The 26,053-nt window shown below is 44.6% G+C and overlaps 1 protein-coding gene across 1 annotated transcript in view; it reads right to left on the bottom strand.

Moving 5' to 3' along the window:
- Positions 1-24,948, bottom strand: part of LOC146305675 (insulin receptor substrate 1-B) — a 64,634-nt gene extending 39,686 nt beyond the window's left edge. The window contains exons 1-3 of the mRNA XM_084712483.1: positions 24,068-24,948; positions 5,709-6,010; positions 1,359-4,524 (exon numbers count right to left, since the gene is read on the bottom strand). Of these exons, the coding sequence (XP_084568609.1) occupies positions 1,359-4,524; positions 5,709-6,010; positions 24,068-24,422 (3,823 nt within the window). The 5' untranslated portion in view covers positions 24,423-24,948. The remainder of the gene's footprint in view (positions 1-1,358; positions 4,525-5,708; positions 6,011-24,067) is intronic.
- Positions 24,949-26,053: the final 1,105 nt, after the last annotated feature.

Genomic DNA, 26,053 nt, shown 5'->3' with positions numbered 1-26,053 from the left:
GGCTGCAGGCAAAGCTGCCAAACGATGACCGGATTGCCATTTTCAACAAAATATACTGCATGAAGACACTGACCTTCTCCTTTAAGCTACAACTTCAACAATATATGTTAGAAATTTAGCAAATTTATATCTGCGGTGCACCTTTTCTAAAGCAGTTAGAATGTGTAGACTTTTTTACTGAAGAGAGGAAAAAACAAATGTTATTTTCACCTAAATGCACTTATTTTGTCTCATTTATGAAGCAGACTAAATGAGGAAAAAAAAATGAGACCTCAGCCTCAATGCATTTATTCCTCATTTATGCACATATGTTTTCAATAACATGCATCAAGCTAATATAAGGTGATACAGAAATGGCAAATGGACAGCAATGTTCATTTTTGCACAAATTAACTCTATTGAGTTATCTCTCATAAGGTCTATTGAGAAATGGGTTGCAAGGGTCCCCAGAAAAAAAAGGTTTAAGCAGCACTGCTCTACGGGATGCAACCTACTAACTGTGCAATTGAAAACCCTTATTTTGTACTGATGTGTGGCCCAAACTTGGGCTAAATAAATCAATCAAAACCATAATATGGCCTATTGTAATTTTCAAATTGCAGTAGGCCAATCACAGAGATGCCCTCACCAAAACAAACACAGACTTGAAAAAACATCTTTGTTGCTGCAGATCCCAGCAAAAATCACACTGTAATCATTATGTTTTTCAGTGAAAATGTCATAAGAAGTCATATCGCATCTCAAATATCAGAAGAAATAATTGCAATTAGATATTTTTTCTAAACTGTTCAGCCCTAGCCAATACCAACTCTTGTTCTTTTCCTGTTTTTTACCTGAAGACAACACAAAGTGCCAAAAAAAGAAGCCTCCCAAGGATCGATAGTAATTTCCACAGTATCGATATTCATTGATATTCCAAAAGGTTGTCTGGCTTTCAGCACTGTACATAATCATATAAGGTAAAATGTGTGCACATGCCTTTATAAGTACACCAGGGCCCAAAGAAGGAAATCTATTCATGAACTGTCAGAGCAGTCGATCTGTATCTCATGTTATGCAGACAGTCACACAAATCGAACTGGTGTCTATATTCTAATCTGGCGTCAGGTGAAGTTTCATTACAAGCAAAGATGGAGGGGGAGGCCGAGCTCCATTGGATTATCTTGAAAGTGTATTCATTTCCATCTTAATAATGTGACAGCGCACAAGTAGGACGAGAAAGGGAGACGGAGACACCATAAATTGAACAAAAGCAGTGATAGAGACATCAGAGTGTGTTTGTGTGAAGGGAAAACTAACTAACTCACACCTGGATGAGCCCCCATGTTTTGTTTAAAAAGAATAAAGGGAACTCTCACCTGTTCCCTCCTTGTTTCCGTTCTGGTGTGTCCGCAGCTCCTCTGATTTGTAGAAGTCGATGCTGGCGTAGGTGTTGAGACTGGAGCTGCTGCTGCTGTTGCCGACTGCCGCGCTCACTCCCCCGACCCCTGAACCTCCACCCAGCACAGAGAAGAGGCGAGAGGGGGCCACCTGGCTACCTGAGGGTCCATCCAGGCCCAAATGGGGGCTTTCCTTGTTGGCCAAGTCCAGGTCTATGTAGTTAAGGCCTTGCTCCGTGGACGAAGTCTGAGCGTTTGACGGAAGGGATTGCTGTCCAGGGAGGGCGAACTGAGCGGGGTTGTCCGTCACAGCACCGTTCCCCCACAGCATGCTTTCGATGCCCAGCCGGCGGGCCACGGCTTGGGCGTGTTCGGGAAACAGGGAGGCAGTGGAGGAGGAAGAGGATGTAGAGGTAGAGGTGGGGAGGGAAGGTGAAGCGAGGAAGGTTTCTGAGCAGTGCCGTCTGCGTCCTTGGGGGTCAGCCCGAATGACTTTAGCCCCATGGTCGGGGTTGGGTCCTGGTTTGGTGAGGGGGAAGTCAAGACCCCGTGACAGCACTGCAACAGAAGGATCAGTCCTGGTGGGGGAAGGGGCTTTTGGGGAGACACTGGAGGATGACCTAGGGACGGTGTTCTTGTTCAAGCTGAAGGCCATCTCCGTGTAGTCTCCACAGGATGTTGGGGACTCTGACTCAGACACTGACGGGACACTTTCTCTGGTTTTCCTAAGTGGCGCCTCCGCCACTTCAGCCCCTTCTTCACGGGAGTTCGTACTACCCTCATCGCAGGCTTTAGGGGCATGGGCAAGAGTTGGAGGCGTTGGAGGGGTGTGGAAAGAGGGGAAGACTAGAGGAGTAAGGGAAAGGGGTGAGGGGGACGGAGAAGGGCCCAAGTCCATGTTGACATACTCAGAGGCAGCTGGGGGAGTGATGGGGGCAGAGGGGCTACGGGAGAGGGGGATAAAGTTCCCTAAGCAAGACGTTGGCCTGTGTTGAGGATTCTTGCTGGGCAATGATAAACCATGCCTGAGACCCCTGCCGCGCCCTCCTCCAACCCCCGCCTGGCTGCATTTCTCGCCCTTAAACTCAATGCTTACGTACTCTCCAGGGCTCTTAGGTTCTGGGGGCAGAGGGTTCTCACGGACCCTAGGAAGGGTGTTGGCCTTAGATACATCAACAAACAGACTCACCGGTCTGCTTCGAGTATGGCTACCCTGCTTGGACAATCCACCAGACCCTCGTCTCTGCTGGAGCTTACTCCCATCTTTGGACTGAGCTCCCCCCGCCTGGGTAGCTCGGTCCTCGCTCTCTCCCAGGCTCTCGCTGCTGGCTGAGCTGGAGGAGTACGAGGACGAGGAGAGCGACAGGTGGCGTCCAACCATTGCATTGCCTGCTGCTGGTTGCTCTTGACGGCCTCCATTAGTCCTACCTCCACCCATTCCCCTACTACAACTCCCATTGGGCCTTCTGCCTCTTCCTGGCCCGTCATCAAAGTGTCCAGCGGAGGGGTTGTGTTTATACGACCGGGGAAGGGAATAGTAAGAGTACACCATCTTGGGGGCTTGCTGCTGAGTCTCCAAATGAGTGGTGTTCTCGGGAGGTGGAGGGCTGCCGTTCACAGAGCGTGCACTGATTGGAGACATGTTCATATAGTCGCTGCCTGCCCTGCTGTCCGCACTGCCACTGCCCACCCAAGTCCCTCCAGACAGACCACCACGCTGGTCAGGGGAGCAGCTGCTGTTGGGGGACATGATCATATAGCCATCAGACGTTGGTGGAGGGCGGATCTGCTGTGGAGGGGACACGCTGTTGTTGGGGGTCATGGCCATGTAATCATCAGCAACTTTAGAGTCTGAGTCTGGGACAGAGACCGCCAATGATTGGGACATGGATACTGGAGGCTGAGTGACACCAGGGAGCATGGACATGTACCCATTGTCCACACCTAAATCTGCGCTACCGCTTGTTCCTCCACTCACTTCACTTTTGAAGTCACCTGCCACATCCAAGTAGCCTCCTCCTCCCCCTGCTGAGCCAGCACCCATGACAGATTCCCTCTGCGTGGAAGAGGAGGTGGAGGTAAAGGACTCGCGGCTGGTGCTCCTCGACATGATGGCGTAATCAGCTGAGTCTTCGTCTGCTGGCTCTTCAGCTCTGCGCTGACGTGGGGCCAGCCTCTCCAGGGCCATTGGAGGTAACGAAGCACGCTTGCTCAGCAGCCTACGTTCAGCTTCACATTCACGGCTGGAGGAGCGCCGCAGCACTCTCCTGGTCTGGGGCTGGGAGCCACAGGATGGGGTTCCTGGTGCTGGCAGGGAGGTGGATGTCAAGCTGCCTTGATTACTGCTGCTACCACCACCACTATTACTACTACGCTGGCCCATTAAGATGTAGTTGGCTCCCTCCTCGCCAAGAGACTGGCTGCCGGCGCTACCGACAGAGCTACCCGGGAGGCTCGGGGAGGGAAGGAGCGTGTGATCCCCAGGACTAGAGCCATACTCGTCTGAGGAGCCGTAGTCACTGGGTGAGCCTGAGACGGATGCTCGGTGGGAGGGGACGCGACTGTAGGTGCCAGACGGACCACCACCAGCCGAGGACGTTACGCCTCCAAACTCAGAGCCGTGCCCGGAGCTGGAGGAGAGGCTTGGGGCTGGGGAGGGCGCCGGGGTGGAGATGGAGCGCATCAACCCAAGAGGAGTTTTAGTAGCTGAGGTGGGGGCTGAACGGGCCGACTTCGACCTGAGGATTGGGGTGGTGGAGCAGGACCCGTTGGTGGAGGGGCTGGAGCTCTGCCCCTGGAGGGTCCCTGCCATCCCGTCTTCACCTTTACCCCCGTCACTGGCGGTGCGAGACCTCGGGAAGCTGTGGCGTGGGGTGGGAGAGGCGTTGGCACTGCTGGCCCCTGCTCCACCGTTAGCTCCTCCTGGAGGCTCAGTTCGAGGCCGGCGGGTGAAGCCCACCTGACTCGGAGGAGGATTCGGGTGGTGGCGGCGTGAGGGAACACTGATGGGGTTTGAAGCAGTAGCACCTCCTCCAGGGCCGGAGTTTGACTGAGATTTGCTGCGTTGGCGGAACTCCTCGCTCAGCGCCTTCATGGCCTCCAGCAAAGTTTCATGCATGTTCTGGGCCACCACCGAATCATCCACCTAAGACATGATGACAGAAAAATCCTCTCAAAGACTGAACATGAAATATAATTCTGGCAGATTCTAAATGTATTTGTGAATCAATTCTTACAAATAAAACCAGTTGGGACGCAAGATAAGTGACAGGCAAGGGGAAGTATGGCAGGAACACTGTCACCTGCAATACAGACCCTCCTATCATGACCAATAAAGTTGCATCAATTTATATTCAGATTTTATATATTTTAAAAATTGGTTTTCATTGTGTTTATTGCTGTCAGCAGTAAGTAACGGCTAAAATGTGGTCACTGAAATTGGACAAAGAGATTGAGCTTCAACAATGAGATTCTCAGTGAGCATGATTAGCTGATAATTTGGCTCATCAGACACCGTCAGTAATCAGTACACACATTATTAAACCATTAATCAATCAAATAACTAACAACAGTCAATTTCAGACAACTTCTTCATACTTAAGCAGTTACCTCATGTTTCTGCAGTTGTGACAAAATGTTAAAAACATACAAATCAAGCTCAGTGGTTTGACTTAACTTTGTCCTCTGTGGGGACAATAATACTCCAAACTCCATTTAAAAAAAATGTGGAATATACATACATATGCATATGTAAAACACATTTCCATACAAACTTTACATTTTGGACTTTGTTATCTCAACTCCTTACAGACTTCTGTTGGTTAACTGTGGTATTTTAGTGGGAGAAGACTGTGGGAATGAGAGGTGAATCATTTAAAAAAAAATAAGATTTATCACCAAAATACATGCTTGTTGGTGGGTCACGTTACACCCAGACTCACAATTCTCACCTCAAGTTAATTCACCGGCAATCATGTGTGTGGGATTGGTCGGTTGGGTTATTTAAATTATGACTGCCTTCTGGGATTAATTTAACTAAATTTGCAAGAGTTAAGATTAAGTTTTACAATCTTAAGTGCTTGTGTTTAGGCTCTAAAAAACCCAACCAAAGTATAACATCTCCATCGTTTATCGTTTCCAGGTTTAAGTTATGGTCAAGTAACAGCCTTTATGGACTGAACCATAATGTTGGGTTACATGAACTCCAAACGTATTGTTGAGTAACTCTGCAGTTTCTCTGACTCTGCTGATTATAGGCTCTTGATGTATATATGAGATTGGAGGGTGCAACTGTCAACATAAAGGGGGGACTGCAGATTATAGGCTCACCTGCATCCAGAACTCGCCCGGGCCTGTCACGGCAGAGCGTCCCACCTCAACGAAGAAGAAGTTCTCTGAATGGCCACAGCGTCGGACGTTCATCAGCTGCAGCACGACAGCAGCGGCATCTGAGTTGAGTTTGACAAAGTTGACAGTCTTGTCGGTCAGGCAGAGGCGGTAGATGCCCACCAAGTTCTTGGCTTGTCCCAGACCTTTGGGCCACACCTTCACCTGCCACACCTCTTTGAACGCCGGGCCTGGATTGGGCACTCCGTAGTCCCCCGCAGCCCCGCTGTCAGTGGGGTTCTTACCTTCAGGGAGAGACAGAGACAAGGAGATTGAAAGGTTGTTAGAGTGGAAAAAGGAGGATATGATTTGATAGGAAAAAAACAGAGGTAATTAAAATGTTATATAGGGGAGGATTTATGGAGCGCAACTGCTGCAACAAAGCGCTGACATGACCTTCATGCATCTGTGAACAAAGGGAACACCAGGTGAAACCACCACTATTTACCTGTTAGTGGAGGGCAAGGTGCCTTTATTATGTAAGCTCTGCTGATATTGAGCTTTTCGCTGATTTTTAAACCAGATCGGAGGTCAAACGGAGCATGCAGCAGCTTGTGAAACCTGCTCACTGTACCTGCAGGCTCCATACCTGGGGTCTCATTCGTCAACCGCACACAGACAACCTGACTAGCACATATACCAGTGTGGAAAAACGAACCTGTTGACAACTGAAGCCCCGCACAAGATTGATGACTATGAAAGAAAAGCAACGGTTGTGGAAAAACTTCAAGTTGGAAAGTGCTTAACAAGTGAATCTTCTCCAAAACCAAAGCAAACAATGCAAAGAGAGAAAGCACTCAATAACCTCCTCGAGAGCTGTTTTCTGAAGCTGTTCTACTGACAATAAACTGGCTTTGTAAACTAATAAAACCTAGTGTCTTTTAGCAGTAGTACAGGCAGTCCATTCATCCTTTGTGTTAGGTGTTTTATTCAGACAGTAGGGAATTACTGAGGCGAGGAAAACAGGAGAGAAAGCTTGTGGTGAGATTTGATACTGGCTTGTTGGGGCCATACAAAGGCAAAGGACTTACTTAAGCACCTAACAATATTTGGGGGCCTGTTCGGTGTTTTAAGACACTATTGTTCACAGATCTGAGGCAGGAAATGTGCCCATTACCCCAGAAAATTATCTTAACTCTATCATGCTGTGCAACACATTGTCAGCAGCCATTGACACTGCCTCTGAATAAATCACAGATTTATCTCTAAGCCCTTTTACTTTCAGCCACAAGGGACCTCACATCTGTTAGCCAAAAAGCCCAGGATTATAGAAATACCGTGATGTGACTCATGTTTTAGGGTGGATTCCTATTCTTCTTTAAAAAAGGAACCACCCTGAAACGTTCCTCATGCACCACATTTCTTAGATTTCTCTGTCCAGTTGCCAGGTCGGATGTGTCTGTGCAAGCACAACAACCACTGATCTACCGCACAGACTCAATCATGACAAGACTGAAGAAACAAACCTCCACGAAGAGGCTCACCTGCTCCCTTCATGGGAACAGGATGTTCTTTGTGCATGAATGGGGAACTTGAGCACCTGCTTCATTAGACGCCCACATCTGGCATATTGAAGTATCGACGGGACAAGTGTCTTTTTGACCAGAGAAAATTATATTTTCACAAAGACTCTACTTTAAGGGCATTGTTTGGATGTTTGAAAGGGGGCTGTATGAGGTACTTATCCGTAGTCAGTGTTTTATCTACAATAGATGGTCTTCACGCCCCCAGTTTGGGGAAGCAGCAGGTTTACCTGTGCAGGACCCCAACCAATGCACCGCTGTGGACAGAGTCAGGAGCAAAACGAATTTTAGCCACCTCAAAAAAATAATCTATATCAGCTTATGTGTGCAATATATTTTCACAGTTTTACCTCACCCATAGCATTTTCTGACAAGAAACCGCAATTATACGAGCCAAATATCACTCTCACCAAACCAACCAAACTCCATAGCCAAAATCAGTAATTTTACCTCACAGAACACGGGAGTTGCTGGTCTATCGCTGCCTCAATCTGTTAGTTTGTTTGTGTTATTGTGTGACTTCAGTGTTTCAAAAGATTAGTTCAAATTCACCAAAGTCACACAAAAATAGTAACAAAGTAAATGATCGCAGCAGCACTGGACCAGCAACTTCCATGGCAAAATTTGTGATTTTGCCTATGGAGTTTGGTTGGTTTGAAGAGAGTATCTGGCTTATGTATCATCAGTTTCAAACAGAAAGATAATGAATAGTAAAAATCTTTCACAGTGACATATTTGATAACCCATTAGCAACCGTCAGCAGCTAATGTCAGCATTCAACCACATCCTCCCATAAAAATAAGGCCCTCTGAATCTTCACTATCTATTGTCTGTTCAGTTGCTGATCAATCAGTAAAGCAGTAACATTTTTGTATGTTTATACGACTTACAAGCTGAACACTATCCTTTTGACAAAAGAAAATGAGCTTCCCACCCGGAACATCAGAGGACAATCGCCGCCATGTGAATACACTGAAATTATTTTTGTTTTAGGGGGCTAAGATATATTTTGCTGCAGACCCTGTCCACAGCAGGACATTACTTTGCTTCAAACCAGTACTTCAAACTGGGGGCGTGCTGACAGTCGTCCACTGGAGGTAATGCACTGACAATGGGTAAATACCTCATATAACCCCACTTCAAAAAAAATCCAAATTGTCGCTTTAAGCAATGATTTTGGCTCAATCAAGATAATCACAGTGCACCCTGGCCGCAGAACTACAAATATACAGTATGTGAGTATGTCTGCATGTGTTTGTTCTTCCTTTCCCATGCCCCGACTGCACATCCTACAATGACAACCATATGTAGACAAGAAGCCTCAGCGTGTGCAGTGGACGCCGCCATGTTAACTGAGCTTCCGTTATGACAAACACTTCCCCAGATCCTCTTCCCAAAACATTTTTACTGGTGATTGCAAAAGAGGGAGAAGTCTGACGTGTCCGGCTGCGTCTTCTTCCAGTTCGCTTCCACAAAATTGGAGGATCGCTCACAAACTTGAAAGCGCCTCAGAATAGATGTTTTGTTGAAAGCCGTGCAGGCTGTGGCTTAGCGGCTGTGTGTGCGTGGAGGCACTCCCCCTGCATTAGATGACTCACTCAAGGCCATGCATGGCTGTTTCATGTACTGCTTTTTCTCTGTGTGTGCGAGGAGCTGTGTGCAAGGAGCCCTGTTTGCCTCCTCGATTTAGATTTACAACAGGAAGGGGATGGTTTGGGGATTTTTCAGTGGGGACTGAGGGAATGAAGGACTGCAGGAGATTGCAAAGAGATACCAGAGAGCCATTATAGGAGGGAAAGAAAGGCCTTTTAAAAGAAAAAGGAGGAGGAAAAGTTTGTTATTTATTCTAAAATTAAAGTTTTTAGCCTGTTTGGCTGTTGAGATTGACTCAGACTGCAGTGCAGCGTATCTTTTTTTTTTTTTCAAGAGACCATTTAATGTGTCTTTAGGTAAGTGTGTTGTTTGTTTTGAATACAGTTCAGACTGTTTGAAGTGGGGCAGTATGTGTGAGGTACTTATGCATAGTCAGTGTATTAGCTACAGTACATGGTGGTCGGCACATTCACAGCAGGAGTACTGCTGCATGAAACATGTTTTAGCCACTTGTAAAAAAAAAAAAAAACAGTATCAGTGTAAGTGTACACTATATTTAGCATATTTTCACTGCTTTAATTTGCTGTCAGACAGCCTTTTCCAACAGGAAACTGCAGTTATACAGTATAAGCCACACATCTGTCTCTCCAAAACCAACCAAACTCCATGGGAGAAATCAGTAATTTCAACTTGCAGAACGCAGGAGTTGCTGGTCTACCGCTGCCTCGATCTGTTTGTTTGTTTGTGTTATTGTGTGACTTCAGTGTTTAAACATGTTATTCTGGATCTGAACTAGTATTACTTGCTGCAGATTGAAGCAGCGGTAGACCAGCAACTTCTGTATTCTACGAGGTAAAATTACTGTTTGTTTGTTTTGTTTTTTCGTTCAAAGGAGCTTTAGTTCTCCGTTCAGACTCAAAGAGGCAGATTAAGTGGGAGCAGAGAGGTTTTGGTGGGACAACTGAAGTGGATTTTTTACTGAAACTTAAATGAGTTCTAAACAGGTTGTAATCCTACTTAATATACCGTTTATAGTTTAGCTGAGTTTTTTCCCCCCAAACCTCAGGCAGGCTGCAGGAACACTGCAGGAGTGCAAGACGAGTGACACACTTTAAATTGATGATAACAAGGGACGACGAGTCCTCCACTGTAAGTCAATGAGCTGTTTGTCGCTGTCATTTGTCTGTCAGTGTAAAGCTGAGCCTGTTATGCTGAAAACAGTTCAGTGATTGCCTGCCAGACTCCATTAACATTTTGCTTAATTTAACTGTTATTAAGAGTTACACCTTCTTAATGATTTGTTACGACTCATAAACAGACACCTAGTCATTCTGCAAACATTCGGCTTTAATTTTACCTCCTGTTAACATGAAACGGGCAGAGAAGACAGTACTTAATTTCTGATGACATATCATGGTGATTTTAAGGTTTATTACAGTGCATATATTACAGATTTCTTATTTAAATGACAATATTTCATGGATATTATGTCCATTAGACCATAAAGTACAGTTAGTGGGCTATTGTGGATTTCCAGTGACTTTAAAGGAGAGAATGAGAGTTTTTTAGGGTCCAAACATGAGCCCTTTTAGGTTTTAAAACTACGCCAACTAGAATCCCACCCAGCAGCACAATGCTTCAATAACAATAACCCCACCCCACCCCCCGGTCGTGTCCTCTCTCTGAGTGAACTGATACAATCCACAGGCCCTCAAGACCCCTATAGAAGACCTACTTTCTTTTAGCATTTGTGTGATAACTATAACAATAACCAGCCTGTCACTCAGAGAGGAGCTGTCAATATCCCAGCAGGCATCTGGCATCCCGGGGGTAAATATGGCACTGCTATACCCCCCCCTTTAGACACACAATCCCTTATAGCACCAAAGCAAGGGAGACATGGCAGTCGCTCGTATTTAAAATCCCAGTTTGAGAAAACTGGGTTAGATTATGGCCTCTTTATGTACAGTGCATGTTCTCAAGGGAGGCAGCTCGAGCACAGCAAATAAATCGGCATGAATGGACGGCAGTGTTGGCCGAGCAGGTCGCCATTCTCGCGCCACACGTAAGACTGAAAGTTTCATGTGCGGTCGCGGCGAAAGTGAAGTAAACAACTGGTGCGTGAATAAGCCAGTGTAAGGTGTTTTCAGGTCGCTAAAAAGGGGTGAAACTTTGCAGAAACTTTGAAATAAATACAGTCACCTTGTGTGAACTCTTTATATGCGCCCTCAAGGTTGCGTCAAGGTTGGCTGGAGGTTTTTTCCGCACGCATCGCCCTCATTCAACCAGCAAGATTAACGCGGACGCTCTATTACCTCCAGGTGTGTTTTGCTTTCATGTGCATCCGCCTTTAGATTCATCTCCTGCTAAGGGCCACTTTGAGCGCATGTTTTTCTGAGGGTTCATTATGTCGTATAGGGGTGGCTGCACGGAAGCTGACCGTCTGATAACCTCTTTATGCAAAGCGAGGAGGAACAACAATGTACGGCTTTCTCGGCAGCCACCTCCGCTGAGCACCACGCTGCCACGAAGGTCTCCCGGAGCAAAGCCAGGGGCCATCTATAATTCATACGGCTCCGTGTAGGATCAACCCGAGCTTTATGTAACCATGAAGAAAGGTCTGTAATGTTCGATAGGGTTAAATCAGTCTGCACCCCTGCAGGAGTCTGGCAAAAACCTCTTAAAGTGTTTCAGTGCTTTTAAGTGTGCACAGGCTGAGTGGCTCTGAGATGAAGGGTGTTTGTAATGTGCGTGTGTGTGTGTGTGTGTGTGTGTAAGTGCTGTTGAGGGCACAGCTGAGGTTTAAGGCTGCACTGTACTCAAAACAAACAACACACTTGTGCTCTCCTAAAGGCACGTTAAATGGGCTCTTGAAAAGGAAAAGATACTCCTCGAGGAATACTCTGCACCACAGTCTGAGTCAATCTCAACAAGCATCGGGCTAAAAAGTTTAAGTTTAGAATAAATAAAGCCTCTAATTAGAACTGTTTTTAAATCCAAGCAACCCTAAAATAAAACTTTTTTCCCCCTTTAAAGCTGCTGGAAAGTCCAGAATAGCCTTCTAACTATGTAATTTGGGGTCTCATATTAGTAAGCATCTTAAAAGTATTTGAAATGAGTTAAATTCAAATTGTTATGTTGTTATGCAAGTTTTTATTCACTTTCTGGCTAATGGGTTTGAATTAGGTGTGCTTCATTTATTATGAAAATTATACATTTAAGATTAAGATGAAATGAAAAATACATTTTTTAACCCTTTTGGATTATGGATGCGTGTGTTTAAGTAGGCTTGAATCAGCCAATTTCAACCAATAATATCATGACATGTTATCGGGGAACTAAAAAGGAGAAAAATTCCGACTTCTGGCAGCTTCAGTTCCCCGTCAGAAAAGGTTGTCTGACAGGACGGTAAAGCAGTGAAAATATTCCAAATAGTGTTCACTTAAACTGGTACAGATTTTTTTTGGAGGTGGTCTTTTTTTAAGTGGGTCTGCAGCAGGATATTGCTTTGCATCTGTGCAGGTAGGAAGATGATCAATCAATGAAAGCGTGATCTGCCACACATGCACAGTCTTGACAAAGGGTCTAAACAGCTGCCTTTGAACTAGGTCTTCTGATAGTTATGAATGTTTATTTTCACTCATACTTCTGTACATGTGTAATGATACCCTAAACTTTGATATTATATATATGCGTTTTTACAGTTTCAAGCCAAATTTCCAGAGACTTTTAGTTACGGTTAAGCAGCAGGCTTTTATTAATGCATTTCTTTGGAAAAGAAAAACTCCAATGACTGAAATTTATAGCAAGATTTATAACATAATCCCTCTTCTTAGTTAGCTAATGCAGCCTGTAAATCAGGGAACTACCCTGGCAATGGACCGGCTGGCTCTCACTCGGTTCTGTTTCAAGTTTCTGACCTCATTGCCCTAGCATGCTGTGCTGCTGCGCCATTATACCACAAAACACTGCACAGAAACTTCTAAGGGCTAAACCCCATTTTCTGCCCCCTATCCCAGCTACTGTGCCCCCTGTACCACCCCCCCACTCACTGCCATACCAGGTTACCAGTGCGGATAGATGGGAGACAGCTGTGGACTTAGTGTCCTGGCATGTGTTTCAGAAAGAAAAGAGAGTGAGCCACCCAGCAGTGAAAACAGTTGGTCTAATCTCTGGCTGCCATGTGTACCCGTTTCCCTCTTTTTCAACTCCTCCACTTCCTATCTCTTCATCCATCTCTACCATCTGTAATCCCCCTCTCCGGGCCCACACTCGGGGACACAATGCTTCCCCAACGCCAGCATCTGCCTGAGGTTCATTTCACATGTGGTTTGCGTTAGCTAGGAGAACGCACACACACACACACACACACATAGAAGCATGAAATTATCGGTGACGCATCCAACGTTTGCTGTCCCTTGACGGGACACGCACGAAAAGCTCTACGAAAGAAATATGAAGCAAAATCAGCTCGGACGGTCTCACCAAACTGGCAGCCATCTCGGGCTTTTCTGGTGAGTCTGGCTCAGAAATGGTAAACACACCATCTCAGGAACATCAGGTCAGAACAGGCGAAGACTCCCCGGAGTTTACCGTTACGCAAACAATACTTTGGTTACTAATACCATCTTCATCTGAACTTCCAAGATGGCGAGTTTTTCAAACAAAATAACATGTTGTCCGGTAAGTTTCCTCTTGTGCAAAGTTTCCAAAGCGGATAAATTGAATTTTAGAATTAAACCAGTCAGGAATTCGCTGCAGCCTTCCAGGCAAGCGGCCTCTCCGAGTTTCTTTTTTACCCACTCACTACAGTGCTCATTTAGGTAGTTTTACAGCAAATACACAAGAATTTAGGAAATAAAAGTAGATTATCATATATCAAAGGCAATAACTACAACAAAACGTCCTCAACCTGCCATCTAAAAAAAAAAGGTCCACCTCAGTAAAAAAAAAAAAACAATATTAGTTTAAATGTCCGTTGTATTTAAAATATTTTCACTTCTTTATTTTGCCATCAGACCGCATTTTCTGATGGAATCTGTTGTTATAGGAGCCAAATATTGTTCCCTCCAAAACAACCAGACTCCAATGGCAAAATCAGGAATTTTACCATGTGCTGGTCTACCACCACTGTGTAATTTCCGCATTTTAAAAGGTTAGTTCAGATTCAGCAAAGCCACACAATAACACAAACAAACTAATGGGTAGCAGTAGACCAGCAACCCCCACACTCTGCGAGGTAAATGGAGTCTGGTTGGGCAAAAGAGAGCGATATCTGGCTTACATAATGGTGGTTTCCCATCAGAAAAGGCTGTCTGACTGCAAGGTAAATCTGCAAAAATATTCTAAATATAGCATACACTTAAACTGATATTGATATTTTTAGGTGGACCTTTTTTAGGTGGCTAAAAGTTAATACACTGACTATGGATAAACACCTCATACAGCCCCACTCCAACAATCCAAACTACCTTTTTAAGGTTTAAATTTAACATCTACATGTCATAAAGTATATTAAGCAGTTGCACTACATGCTTCATCTATCCGAGTACACATTGACATACTTAAAAGGCACATGTGCCGGCATGCAGCCACATACTCAGTCACTATCACTCTCTGCCCAAAAAAACAGTCCCACTCTAAATACAGCACACTTGTTTCTCGATGCTGCAGAGAGAGCTTCAAAAGGAGTGAGGTTTTAACATATTATTATACACACCTATAAGTCAGACAGTGTGCACATCCAAGGGAAAAAGGAAACTCTCCAACTCTCTAATAACCTGTGTACATTCCTTTGTGCAAAGATGAAGAGAACCACAGAATGCTTTATTTCACTTCATTTAACTGGAGGAGAACTCTCCTTTCCCACAATGCAATGCATAAGGGTGCAGCTTTTCCACATTTTTTAATGAGTTAGTTTTGGTATTTTTTGAAATGCAAAAAAAAAAAACACAGAAGATTAGACTGCCAAAAAAGTAAATAATAAGTCAAGATTTTGGTCTGTTTGGTATATCCCACATCCGCCCTAGGAATACAATCCCTCCTCTGTGACTCTTCCTGGTTTCCTCCTTTTTTAACCCTGTTAAAGGGTTTTTAAGGGAGTCCCAAATCCCCATACATTGCACAGCTTGTCCCACTGAGGCAATCTGTGTGACGCTATATAAGCAAGAAATAAGGGAAAGATTTGTACATTTCCTGCAATGCATGTCTCAACATGTCTCCATACTGGTGTTACAGTACATCCAATCAATGCAGGATCTTGTATTGTACCTCCCAGATGAACAGCACACCAGATAATGAGGAAGCTTTTCACTAATTTCACTGCATGTTTCTAATGCATTCACTCTGTAAGGCCGATAAATCCCAACTCATGAACTTCCTGACCTCGTCTACGACAGCAGTAATGGGCTCGTATCAACCGACAGAAATCGATACGGCCCCCTATAAAAGACTACTATGCATTTAAAGCCCCGCAGCTCTATCATGCTCAACATATGGACGCTCGTTGACTAAATGGATCCTGTTGCCCCGGGCTTTGCTTTGCTGTCGATCAAACCGGGGCACTTAATTGACGGGCTGCTTCTGCAGTCAGCCGACCCCGATGCACAACAGCAGACGTGAGGAGGGGAAGAGCTCAAGGCCGTTTCAGACCCATGACGCTTTACTGTACGAGCTGCTGCATCACAACAAGCCAGAGCTGGCCTCGCCGAAGACGGGCTGGCCGGCTTGTCGTGTTAAATGAAATTACAGGGTGTTAACGTGTGCAAACTATTTATGCAGTGGGAATATCCGGTGGCAGCTCGCCGCTCTTGAGCCTGGATTGGAGCACTAAATGAGCCAGCTCCACTCCACATGACCAAACACTAGAAAAAAACATGGTGGCGCTCACTGATCATTCTCTAAACTCTTGATTTAATGGCTTCCGCTGTGCTCCCTCCTCTCCGACTTTGTTAGCACACAGCCTCTGCTGTGCCACCAGCGGCTGACCCTCGAGACAATAATTACGGCCTAATTAGGGAGATGAGCAGTGCTTAAGCGCGGCTTAACGTTTAATCGGCCAGCTCGGCGAGCCACCGGTGAGATCCTGATCTCACTGGCCAGAGCAGCCAAACAACGCTCCAGTGCCACAAACACAGAGTTCCTACGCCTTTTCTGAAGTCAAATTCAAGCACTTTTCAAGCTTTTTCAAGGTGCATTTTGAAGCTTTTCCAGCATGTTACAGCTGCAGTAAATGACATATTTATACACATGTCTTCAGGTTGTGGACAAAACAAGACATTTGAGGATGTCACCTTCAGCACCGATCAATATTTTTCACCATTTTCTGACATTTTATAGACCAAACAACTGATCGATTTATTAAGAAAGTAATGGACAAATTAATTGACAGTGAAATTAATTGTTCGTTGCAGCCCTCATGGTTCCTATGTGTTTTTCAAAGTCAAGTTCAAGCACTTCAAGAATTTTCAAGGTGCATTTTCAAGCTTTCCAGCACCTTATGGCTGTGATGAGTTACACATTTATATACATTTACTCAAAATGATTATTTCATCTCTTCATCACAGACATCCTGTACAACCTGGCTGAGCCAAAACAAATCACTCAAACGATTACTACACAAATAACTTCAATTTCAATAGTTTTTTAAACAGTTTCACTTTCAAACCAATACTCATTGAAATTGCAAGTCTCGCCGTGCTGTTGTCAATTAGCCGCCCACTCGCTGTTCCATCAGACGGCGCACATCAAAATGTCATCTTCATTTTGTACAAAAAGTAAATGCAATCAGGGTCTGTGACTCATTTTATTTCTTTATCTGAAAACCAAACTATTATGTAAGAGAGCAACTTATTATTAAAGTAGTGCAATTACAGTTTCGAGTCGTTTCAAGCACTTAATCTAAAATCCAAGCACTTTTCAAACCCTGAAGGATTTCCAGCACCCGTAAGAACCCTGCAAAGAGTCCTTCCAGTTCATAATCTGACACACGCCATCAAGGAAAGTTCACTCAGAAACACAATTTTCTTTGAATCAATTCTGATTTGAGAAGTTTTTCCATGCCTCGCAGAGGTTTGGCTCTTCGCTGTAGCTCAGTCTGACACGCTGCCACCCGCTGCAGAAGTTCTGCGGTGCTTAAAGTGTCAAAAATTACTTCAGAATAATCCTCAGACCTAACTGAAAACAGATCTACAGTGAAGGAGAAACTGCTCTCAATGAGGTCTGTGGATTAGCATGAATAACCATATCATTATATTTGGAAACAGATGCAGTTTCTCAGTGTTTCAAATGTAATTTTTTTGGAGCTTTGAATGGAGAAAACTGAATTCCAAGGAGATTAAATGTACCGCAGGGATGTCAACAAGCCTCCAAAGATCACAACAAAAACCTCTTTGACAGCGTTTTTGGTTAGAACTGCAACTAAAGGCTCATATATTGTTGGGGAAACCATGACTCGGGCATGTCACCAAAAAATCCTGAGCAACAGTTTACCGGTCGAACTCCACAATTCAATTGTTCAATGGTTTTCAGCATCTATTATCATATCATCTATAACGTGTGCAGGGAAAAAAACTCCATCTTTCTTCTGCACTTTTTTGTTAGAATAGAAGTATTTTTGGGGGTGAACAGTCCCTTTAAAACATATCTGAAATCTAGTTAGTTAGTTTAGCTGCTGGTTTGTCAGAAAACGTCACTGAAGCCAATCACAGTTTCCCACAGCACAAGGCGACTTCTTCAAATGAGCTGAACAAAACCAAAAGATATTAAATTTACCGCCACATAAAACTAAAAATAGTCACATTTTAGATACTGGAGGCAGATAATTTATTTATCAGTCATATTATCAGTCAGTCTGTCACCCACTGACTCCACTAAATCAGAGGCAGTCCTTTCTTGTCGGACTTTATCTGCTTTTCTGCCATGTTTTATTTTGCTACTGTAACACAGGCAGCCTTCCTGCTCGTGTGTGTCAGTGTGTGTGTGTGTGTTTGTGTCTTGTGTTTCCCTCTCGTTCAAAGTTTAACTCTGCTGTATTGTTTTATTGAGGTCAACGGCAACTCCCGAGGTGGTGTCCCGAGCTGCTGCAGGACAGTTTTCCTGGCGAACGACGACTATACGCCGCACCTCCGCCCCGTTTCGTCGAGGTTAAGCCTTTACACACCCGACTGACTCCTAATAGTTGAGCAAATAGCTGCCCTCAAGCCTGATACTGTACTCGCTGCCCGAAAGGGTCTTACTGGACTCAGCTGAATAAATAACTGGGATCCTAATATCGCCCTGCACAGCAGCTGGCTCGTGTTTGTGCAAATTACCGCCAGCTCCAGGGGGAGGCTGAGCGATACTGGACGCTTCCTGGGCAGCTTTAGGTGAGTTTCCCAGGCCCAAAGCACAGCAGCGTACAGGGACAGGTACGGCGCTGTGCTTCCACTGTTTGCATGCTGAGGAACGTCTCGCTGTGCAGTCGTAAAGCAGTTATTCCAAACTTCAACACATAACTTTGATTCCACCTGCAGCTGAGGGACACTGCTGAGAACTTCCCGTCTCGCTGTGTCCCGTGGGGCTTCATCCGAGCAGCTACACAGGTATCGGATTAAAGGAGTGGTCCTCTGGAAACTATGTGAGACAGACAGGACAGCATCCCTTGGCTCTGCGCCGCTCAGCGACAACCTGTTCACAGTCTGCAGGCTGTGAATTCCTCCGTCTCCACACTGGGACAACTGGGGGGACAAATACCCTACACTGTTACTAATGAGGGTTCCACATGGGTGTTTCCTGAAGGGCTGAGGTTCCACCCAAAACCATTTGCTTCTAAACAATCTTTTGAGGAAAGCGTTTCTTTGTGAGACTGTGTTCAATTAAGAACCCTTTAAATCCAAAGAACCCTTTTTTGGAAGAAAGAGCTCTTCAAGGATTGTTGAAGTTCTTGGAGAACTCTTTCATCGAGGGTTCCTTGTACCATAATATAAAAGGGTTCTCAGTAGATCCCCATGAGTGAGTTTGAGATGAAACCCTTGGAATATAAAAGGGCTCTCAGAAGAGAGTTCTAGATAAAACTCTTAAAATATAAAAAGGTTCTTGGTAGAACCCCCTGGGTGTGTTCTAGATGAAGCCATTGGAACATAAAAGAGTTCTTGGTTCTCAGTGGGTTCTTATCTGCACCCTTTGAAGGTGAAAAGATTCTGGGTAGAATCTCAAGAGAGGGTTCTGGCTCTTACCCTTCACAGATGGTTCCAGGTATAACCCTAGAACCCTCCTACGGCCCTTTTCCACCACATAAGCTTTTGCTCTTGAACTGGTTCCGTTCAAGATGCTTAGAATCATGGTGCTATCTAGAGAACCAGCCCACGTTTCTACCAGTTTGGAGTGGAACCACTGGGATCAAGGACGTCATCGACAGAGGACGCTGCACAAAACACAAGAACCTGAAGAATAGGACACAGCCACATTGGATCCCCAAGGTAGACCTGCTGTTTTTGGGTTCCAGCTGGGAACCAACTTTTCAGGTTCTGAACCGGTTTATTTTCAGTGGGAATGCTTAGAAAGGTTCAAATTTAGGTGCTTGAACCAGAACCAGGCTGGTTCCATGTTTGCGGAGAAGGCCTATGAGAGGGTTCTCCTACGAGGACACGCCGAAGAACCCTTGACGGTTCTTTATTTCTCAGAGTGTTCTGTGCTGAAAGTAGGGTGGCAGTGACGGTGTGTGTGTAGACGAGGAGGTGGGCGGGGGCTGCAGAGCGGAGGTTCCATCAACATACAGACACCGAAGACTTGAAACTGTGTATGAGCGGCACATACCAGAGGAGGGTTATTACAGGCAGGAATCCTCACACTGTTCAGAGTGTGTGTGTGTGTGTGTGTGAGTGTGAGTTTAAGCTATTTTCGCACATGCAGGTTTAGGCAGCAATTGGCCGTGACCCTATAACTCCCCCTCTTACAAAACTCTCCCTAAACAAGCCTCCATCATGTGTGTTTGTGTGGCCTCTTTTTTTTTTGTATGAGCAGAAAGTGCAGCACATACCACAAGAAAATGCCTGCCAGCGTGCCGGTTTACACAGCAGCCAGCCGCAGCTCTTTGTCATTGTCAGCGAGGGTGATTTACAGGAGAAACCCAACACTTGAAGCGACAAAAGACGGAGACGAGAGGCCGCGAGCGCAGCGGCGCGGTGCAGCGGCACACCGACCGGACCTGTAATTTCAAAGGAAACTCGTGACGACGACGGTCGAGCCGGCTGCTTGTCTGTTTCCTTGGAAGTCCGAGTGAACTCACCTGCTGAGCTGCAGCACATAAAGTCAAGATTTCTGTACGTCTGGCCTTTACACACAAGCACGTGGATTATTTACGATTTGGAGATGGGTTTTTTTAAAAGGCGGTTAAGTAAAGTAAAGGTTAAGTAGGGTGGGTGCACACCTAAAGGTCCGGTTCCTGAATCAAACCAAAGTGAGGATGATATGTTGTTCCGGTAATTCCAGAAATTGTAAATACAAGTCATGCGGTGGAAAGGTTAATAGGTGGCGAAGATCCGTACAAACTGGTCCTTCATCTCAGCAGTCCCTCCGACAATCAGAGAATTTTAACTTTTTTCTTAAAATATTACTGATTATCAAAATAAGGTGGAGATTAATTTGATTATCAATTAATAATAGTGTAATTGTTGCAGCTGTAATTTGCATGTGTCAAAGACAGCAGGTGTTAAATAATTTAATAATGCAGACATTTCCTCTGCCAGTCTACAGTTGGGTAGCAAACGCACTGCTGGTTCACCAATAACCAAAACAGGAAGAGATTTTTTTTCAAACTAATGAAATGGTCCGTATGGTGATGCGCGAGCTGTGACTGGTTTGAATCGTGTTGACACCAGAGATAAACCACTTTGGAGTTCACCTGACAGCGGTCAGAGACGACCCCTGCAGGGTGGACCAGAGGACGGTTGTTTGGTCCACGTCAAAGTTCAAGTCCGGCGTTCAAACCAACCCAACAAACCACTGTAAAGGGGCGAGTGTGGTGCTTTTAAGTGTCAAAAGTTACATCGTGATAATCACACAGACTTAACTGAAAGCAGATCTACTGTTCTCAATGATGTTTGTGGATTAGCATGAATAACCATGTCATTACATTAAGAAACAGATGCTGTTTCAAATGTAATTTTTTGGAGCTTTGAACATGGATAACTAAATTCCATGGAGATTTAATGTGCCGCATGGACGTCAACAAACCTCCAAACATCACAACAAAACCATCTGAATAGACTGACAGCAGTCCTGGGTTAAGGCTACAGCTACAGATTATTTTATTCATAATTTCATTTTATCCAATTTGTTCATAAAATGTTAGAAAAGAAGGAGGATTTATCATCATAATGAAGGTGACATCTTCAAATGATTCGTTCTGTCCGACCAGAAGGCCAAAGCTCCAGAGTTCACTTGACCGCAGTCTGAGGGTCGGTTCACACCTGCTTTCTTTAGTCCAGCTGAACTAAACACCGGAGGATTTACCCCCCATGGGGCGACTCGTTTGGGGCGGTGTGAACACCAGACTCAGACTCTGGTGGCGACCAAACAACTGTCCTCTGGGGTGGTCTCAAGTGAACTCCGATGTGTACGGCATTCAAACAGAAGTGCACCATTGTGTGTGTCATTTCATCTGCAACCTAAACAACTTTTCTCAGGAAAAAACCTGGACTCACGACAAAGTGAGAAATGCTTGCATTATTAAATCATTTGATACCAGATGTCTTACAAGACGTTCTTATGTGCAGTCCTCTAAAGTCTGCAACACAATAACAACAACCGAACGTTATTTCCACCACAATACTTGTGTTTACAATTTATGGACGTTTGAATGCAAAGAGGGCCAGTAGTAAAATTCAAACCGGGGATCATCCTCGCATCCTCTCTTTAGGTGTGAACCCACCCTGAGACCATCCCTTCAAAGTGGACCAGAGAGCGGTTGTTTGCTCCACGCCACAGTTCGAGTCCGGCGTTCACACCAACCAAAACAATCCACATCGAGGATTTAAACGCTCCGGGGTTCAGTTCAGTTCAGCCGAACTAAACAAGGCTGGTATGAACCCGCCCTCAGTTCCTCTTGCATCTCAACTCAAACATCTGTCTATTCACTTTCCCAGCATCTTTGCGGAAACTCGTCAAACACTTGGGGAAAAGTGGGCTGCACACACACACACAAACACACAGACCCAGTTGTGTTAAAGCAACAGGGGGGAAGCCGCAATCATGAATTCCAAATTTGCACCACTAGATCCCCCCTAATGCACCCACTGGCAGCCTGAACCTATCTGAATCTCCTAACTCAGCCAAACCTGTCTTCAACCTTGAAACAACTTGCTCTCCGTGGCTTTCAAATGAAAACAGGAATATTAAACACATCATTCTCTCTGCTCAGGTGTTTTATTTCCCAGCCACTAATCAGCTGCTTTGTGTAACAGTGCAGGAGGGTCAAGCACCTTGAACTCATATCTCAGCTTGCCAGGATTGCGTCATGTGTCCCTTGTGGCCTGTCTGGTCTCACACAGCGAGAGGCAGAAAGCTGAACAGGTGATTTTAAGTCGCTGTGCTCGACATTACTGCTCGGACAGCTGTGTTTACACAGCGGCTGATAGACACCATTTGAGAAAAACCTACATGGGTGACTTTTTGTGTGGGAGTTGAGGGCATTTTCACAAAGAGGCAAAATTAAATAAATCCACTGCAGGAGAAGCTAAGCTGCTCAGACAAGGAAATAAATATTAAAGGGATAGGTCGGATTATTTGAAGTGAATTCAACAAAGGTATTATCCATTATAAGGTGTTCAGGAAGTCATTTGAGCTGAAAGAGAAAGTTGAGAAAGCTTTTAAGGAATGCAGTGAAAGATAAAGAACTCGGAGTGCATTTAGAGCCCAGAACATACTGGATTTTTTTAAGGACAATAGCATCAATTTGAGAGTTTAAAGGGATAGTTTGGAATTTTTGAAGTGGGACTGAATGAAGTACTTAAACAACAGGAGTACAAGTATGGAGGCTAAGCATTGTACTGCTGTGGGCAGGGTCAGCAGCAAAATGTACCTTAAAAAGGTCCACCATAAAATCTATATCAGTTCCAGTGTATATATATATATATTTAGAATATTTTCACCACTTTCCTTTGCCAGCAGACAGCCTTTTTCTGGTGGGAAACTGATGTTACAGATGCCAAGTATCACTCTCTCCAAACCAACCAAACTCCATAGACGAGATCAGTAATTTTACCTGACAGAACAGTCTTCTGCTGCCTCAATCTGCTAGTTTGTTTGTGTTATTGCATGACTTTGCTGTTTTAAAAGGTTAATTCAGATTCACCAAAGTCACACAATAACACAAGAAAATTAACTGATTGAGGCAGCGGTAGAGTAGCAACTTCCATGCCCTGCTAAGTAAAATGACCAATTTTGCTTATGGAGTTTGGTTGGTTTGGATAGACATATTTGGCTTGCATATAACAGTGATTTCGTCCTAACTATAAATAATCCGAACTATCCCTTTAATATTTAATGAATGAATGAATCATGCCTGAACGTCCAGGTGCAAATGTGCTCCTCTCTGTCAACTTTTTGGGACATTTCCCCCCTCTTGTGGGATCAATGCCTCATGCAATATTGCAGTGTCAGCAGAAAAAAGCAGAGCAGGCAAAGTAAACATGAGGACAGGGTGTGTTTGAGCAGTTGACTTGGGTAAGAGAGACACAGCTGAGGCCCACGGAGAGAGAGAAAAAAAACCCAGTGGGAGCAAATATCTTGACTTGACACCAGTATGATAAGGACTGGTGTGGAGGATAAGCTCCACAGTGGAGCCTGAAGACACATGTTTACACACACACACACACTCCCATCAGAGGCCGTCTGTAAACAACTTTAACCTGCTTTTAAAGTGCAGAAATGAACACCAAGGAGCGCACAATCCGAATTTTTAAAAATGCATCAGGAATAACTGACACAAACTATGTAAACTTGAGCTGTAATGGTTTTAAATAACGCTGGAACGAGGCATGTCCCGATCTGCAGAGGCTCTGCAGGCATTGCCACGTTTCTCCTCTCATGCAGGAGCCTCCTCATACAGTATTGAGTGTGTGCATGCATGCATAAAGAGCGTGCATGCACGATGGTGGTGATGATGATGATGATGATGATGATGATGAGTGGGGTTTGTGCGCTTACTTTTGCACTGCAGCTCCACCATGGCCTGGTACCACTCGTCCTGGTCCTGCTCGTTCTCCGCGGCGATGGCGAAGCTCTCGGCCCGGGTGTAGAGCACGATCATGTGCTTGTTCTTGGAGTCGGCCCGCTTGTTGATGTTGAAGCACGTCTCCAGAGCCACGGCTTTCTTCGGGACGGGGGCCTTGCCGCGGAATTTCTTCTCGCTCTCGTAGTACTCCAGACGGGCCGGGCCGCGCTCCGAGGCGGCGCGGAGCACGAAGTACCGCCGGTGCATGGACTTCTGCTTGCGGAGGTAGCCGCTCTTCCGCACGTCCTCGCAGCTCTGGTGGTGCTGCTCGCCGGCTTGGCTCTCCATGGTGTCCTCCTTTTAATTCCCACGGTGAAAGCAAACCCTCTTTTATCGCTCTTGTAGTATTTCTGCAAGTTTTAGAGAGGTAACTGATCCCCTCCCGTTCTCACACATCAACGCAGGCATGTGAGAGGGGAGGCAGGGGTTTGCTGCTCGGTTAAAACCTGCACCAGGGTTTGTTTTTGCCTGCAGAAACTGTCCTCTTTTTGCGCTTCTTTTTGCTTGTTTTTCCTCTCAACCCAGCTCAAGTTGGCGAGCACATGCGGAGCTCCCCCTACTCTCCACTACTACTACTATTGCCGCTGCTTCCAAGCGCTGTCTGAGCGGTTTAATCCCATTTACTGCACATCACAGAGTCCGCACGCTGTCTTAACTGTCTGTCTCTCTCCCCGTTCGTCTGTCCTCTCGCCCCCTGTCCTGTCCCGTCCCGTTCTGCTCGGCTCTGCCCCGGTCTTGTTGCTGTAGTGTGGAGAGGAGCGGAGCGGAGCAGCTACCGTGCGTGGAGCAGGACTGTCACTCACCGCTGTACTAGTACTCTGGAACACTGCTGCGTTCAGGACCCAGCACGAGCTCGGACAGTGGAGCTCCCAAATCGACCAACACTTTTTTTTTTTGTGCATCCCAGTGCTCTCAATCCTGATTTAATAATAGAGTGGGATTATTTTATTAATCCGAATAGTAAATTACAGCAGGCAGAAAAAAATTAATAACAACAAAAAGTAGAAACTGAGCTAAAACCAAAAACTAAACCAAAACTACTACTACTACTACTACTACTACTACTACTACTACTATTACTAATAATAATAATAATAATAATAATAATAATAATAATAATAATAATAATAATAATAGCCTTTATTTGTTTAACACCTTTCATCAAATAAATGCAGCCCAGTGTGCTTTACAACAAAGAAATGACATGGAATGAACATAATAAAACCCACATGTAAAAATAAGATGAGGTGAGAATAGAATACACAGAATACATCTTCACTAAAACTTATTTGATATCACTAGTAAAAGGAAGATTTAAAAAAAAAAAAATGCATAATTTAAGATGGTAAATAAAACCATAATGTTAATGAAAAATACAACAAGAGGGTGGTGTTCATATGGACTCCTCTCAAAAACATGGCACACACGACCGTATTTGAAGGCAGCAACATCTGTACATGATATTATTAGAACTTCTATATTATTATATTATAAGTCTAGCAGATTCTTTGGATTGCTTTGTGCAACAAGGTGCTATTCATTTGAATGGTAGACTATAATAAATATTGGGAATAATTACACAGTGAATCTATACAGAAATGTAAATACATGTAAAACATAATGATGTATGTACAGTTATAAGTAATGAACCTGTAAGTATAACAACAACAACAAGATGTTGGATAATATTAAAAAATAAACAAAACTTCACACAGACAGTGAACGTTACTGGATGAAAAGATGAACATTATTGGATTAGCAGATACCAGTATAGAATATGGTACACAGTAAGTTTCAGAGAGAACATGTCAGGAGTTTGTCATACAGGAAAATGTCAGGTTTTCACACTTCTTTATTCAAACTACCCAAATAAGATATTCCACTCTTACTTACATGTTTATAAGTGAGCTTTTTGACAC

This window comes from Lutjanus erythropterus, chromosome 23 (assembly GCF_056507025.1).
Source record: "Lutjanus erythropterus isolate fLutEry1 chromosome 23, fLutEry1.hap2, whole genome shotgun sequence".
NCBI lineage: Eukaryota > Metazoa > Chordata > Actinopteri > Lutjaniformes > Lutjanidae > Lutjanus > Lutjanus erythropterus.
Note: the sequence above shows the minus strand (reverse complement) of the source record. Positions and strands in the feature narration are given on the sequence as shown.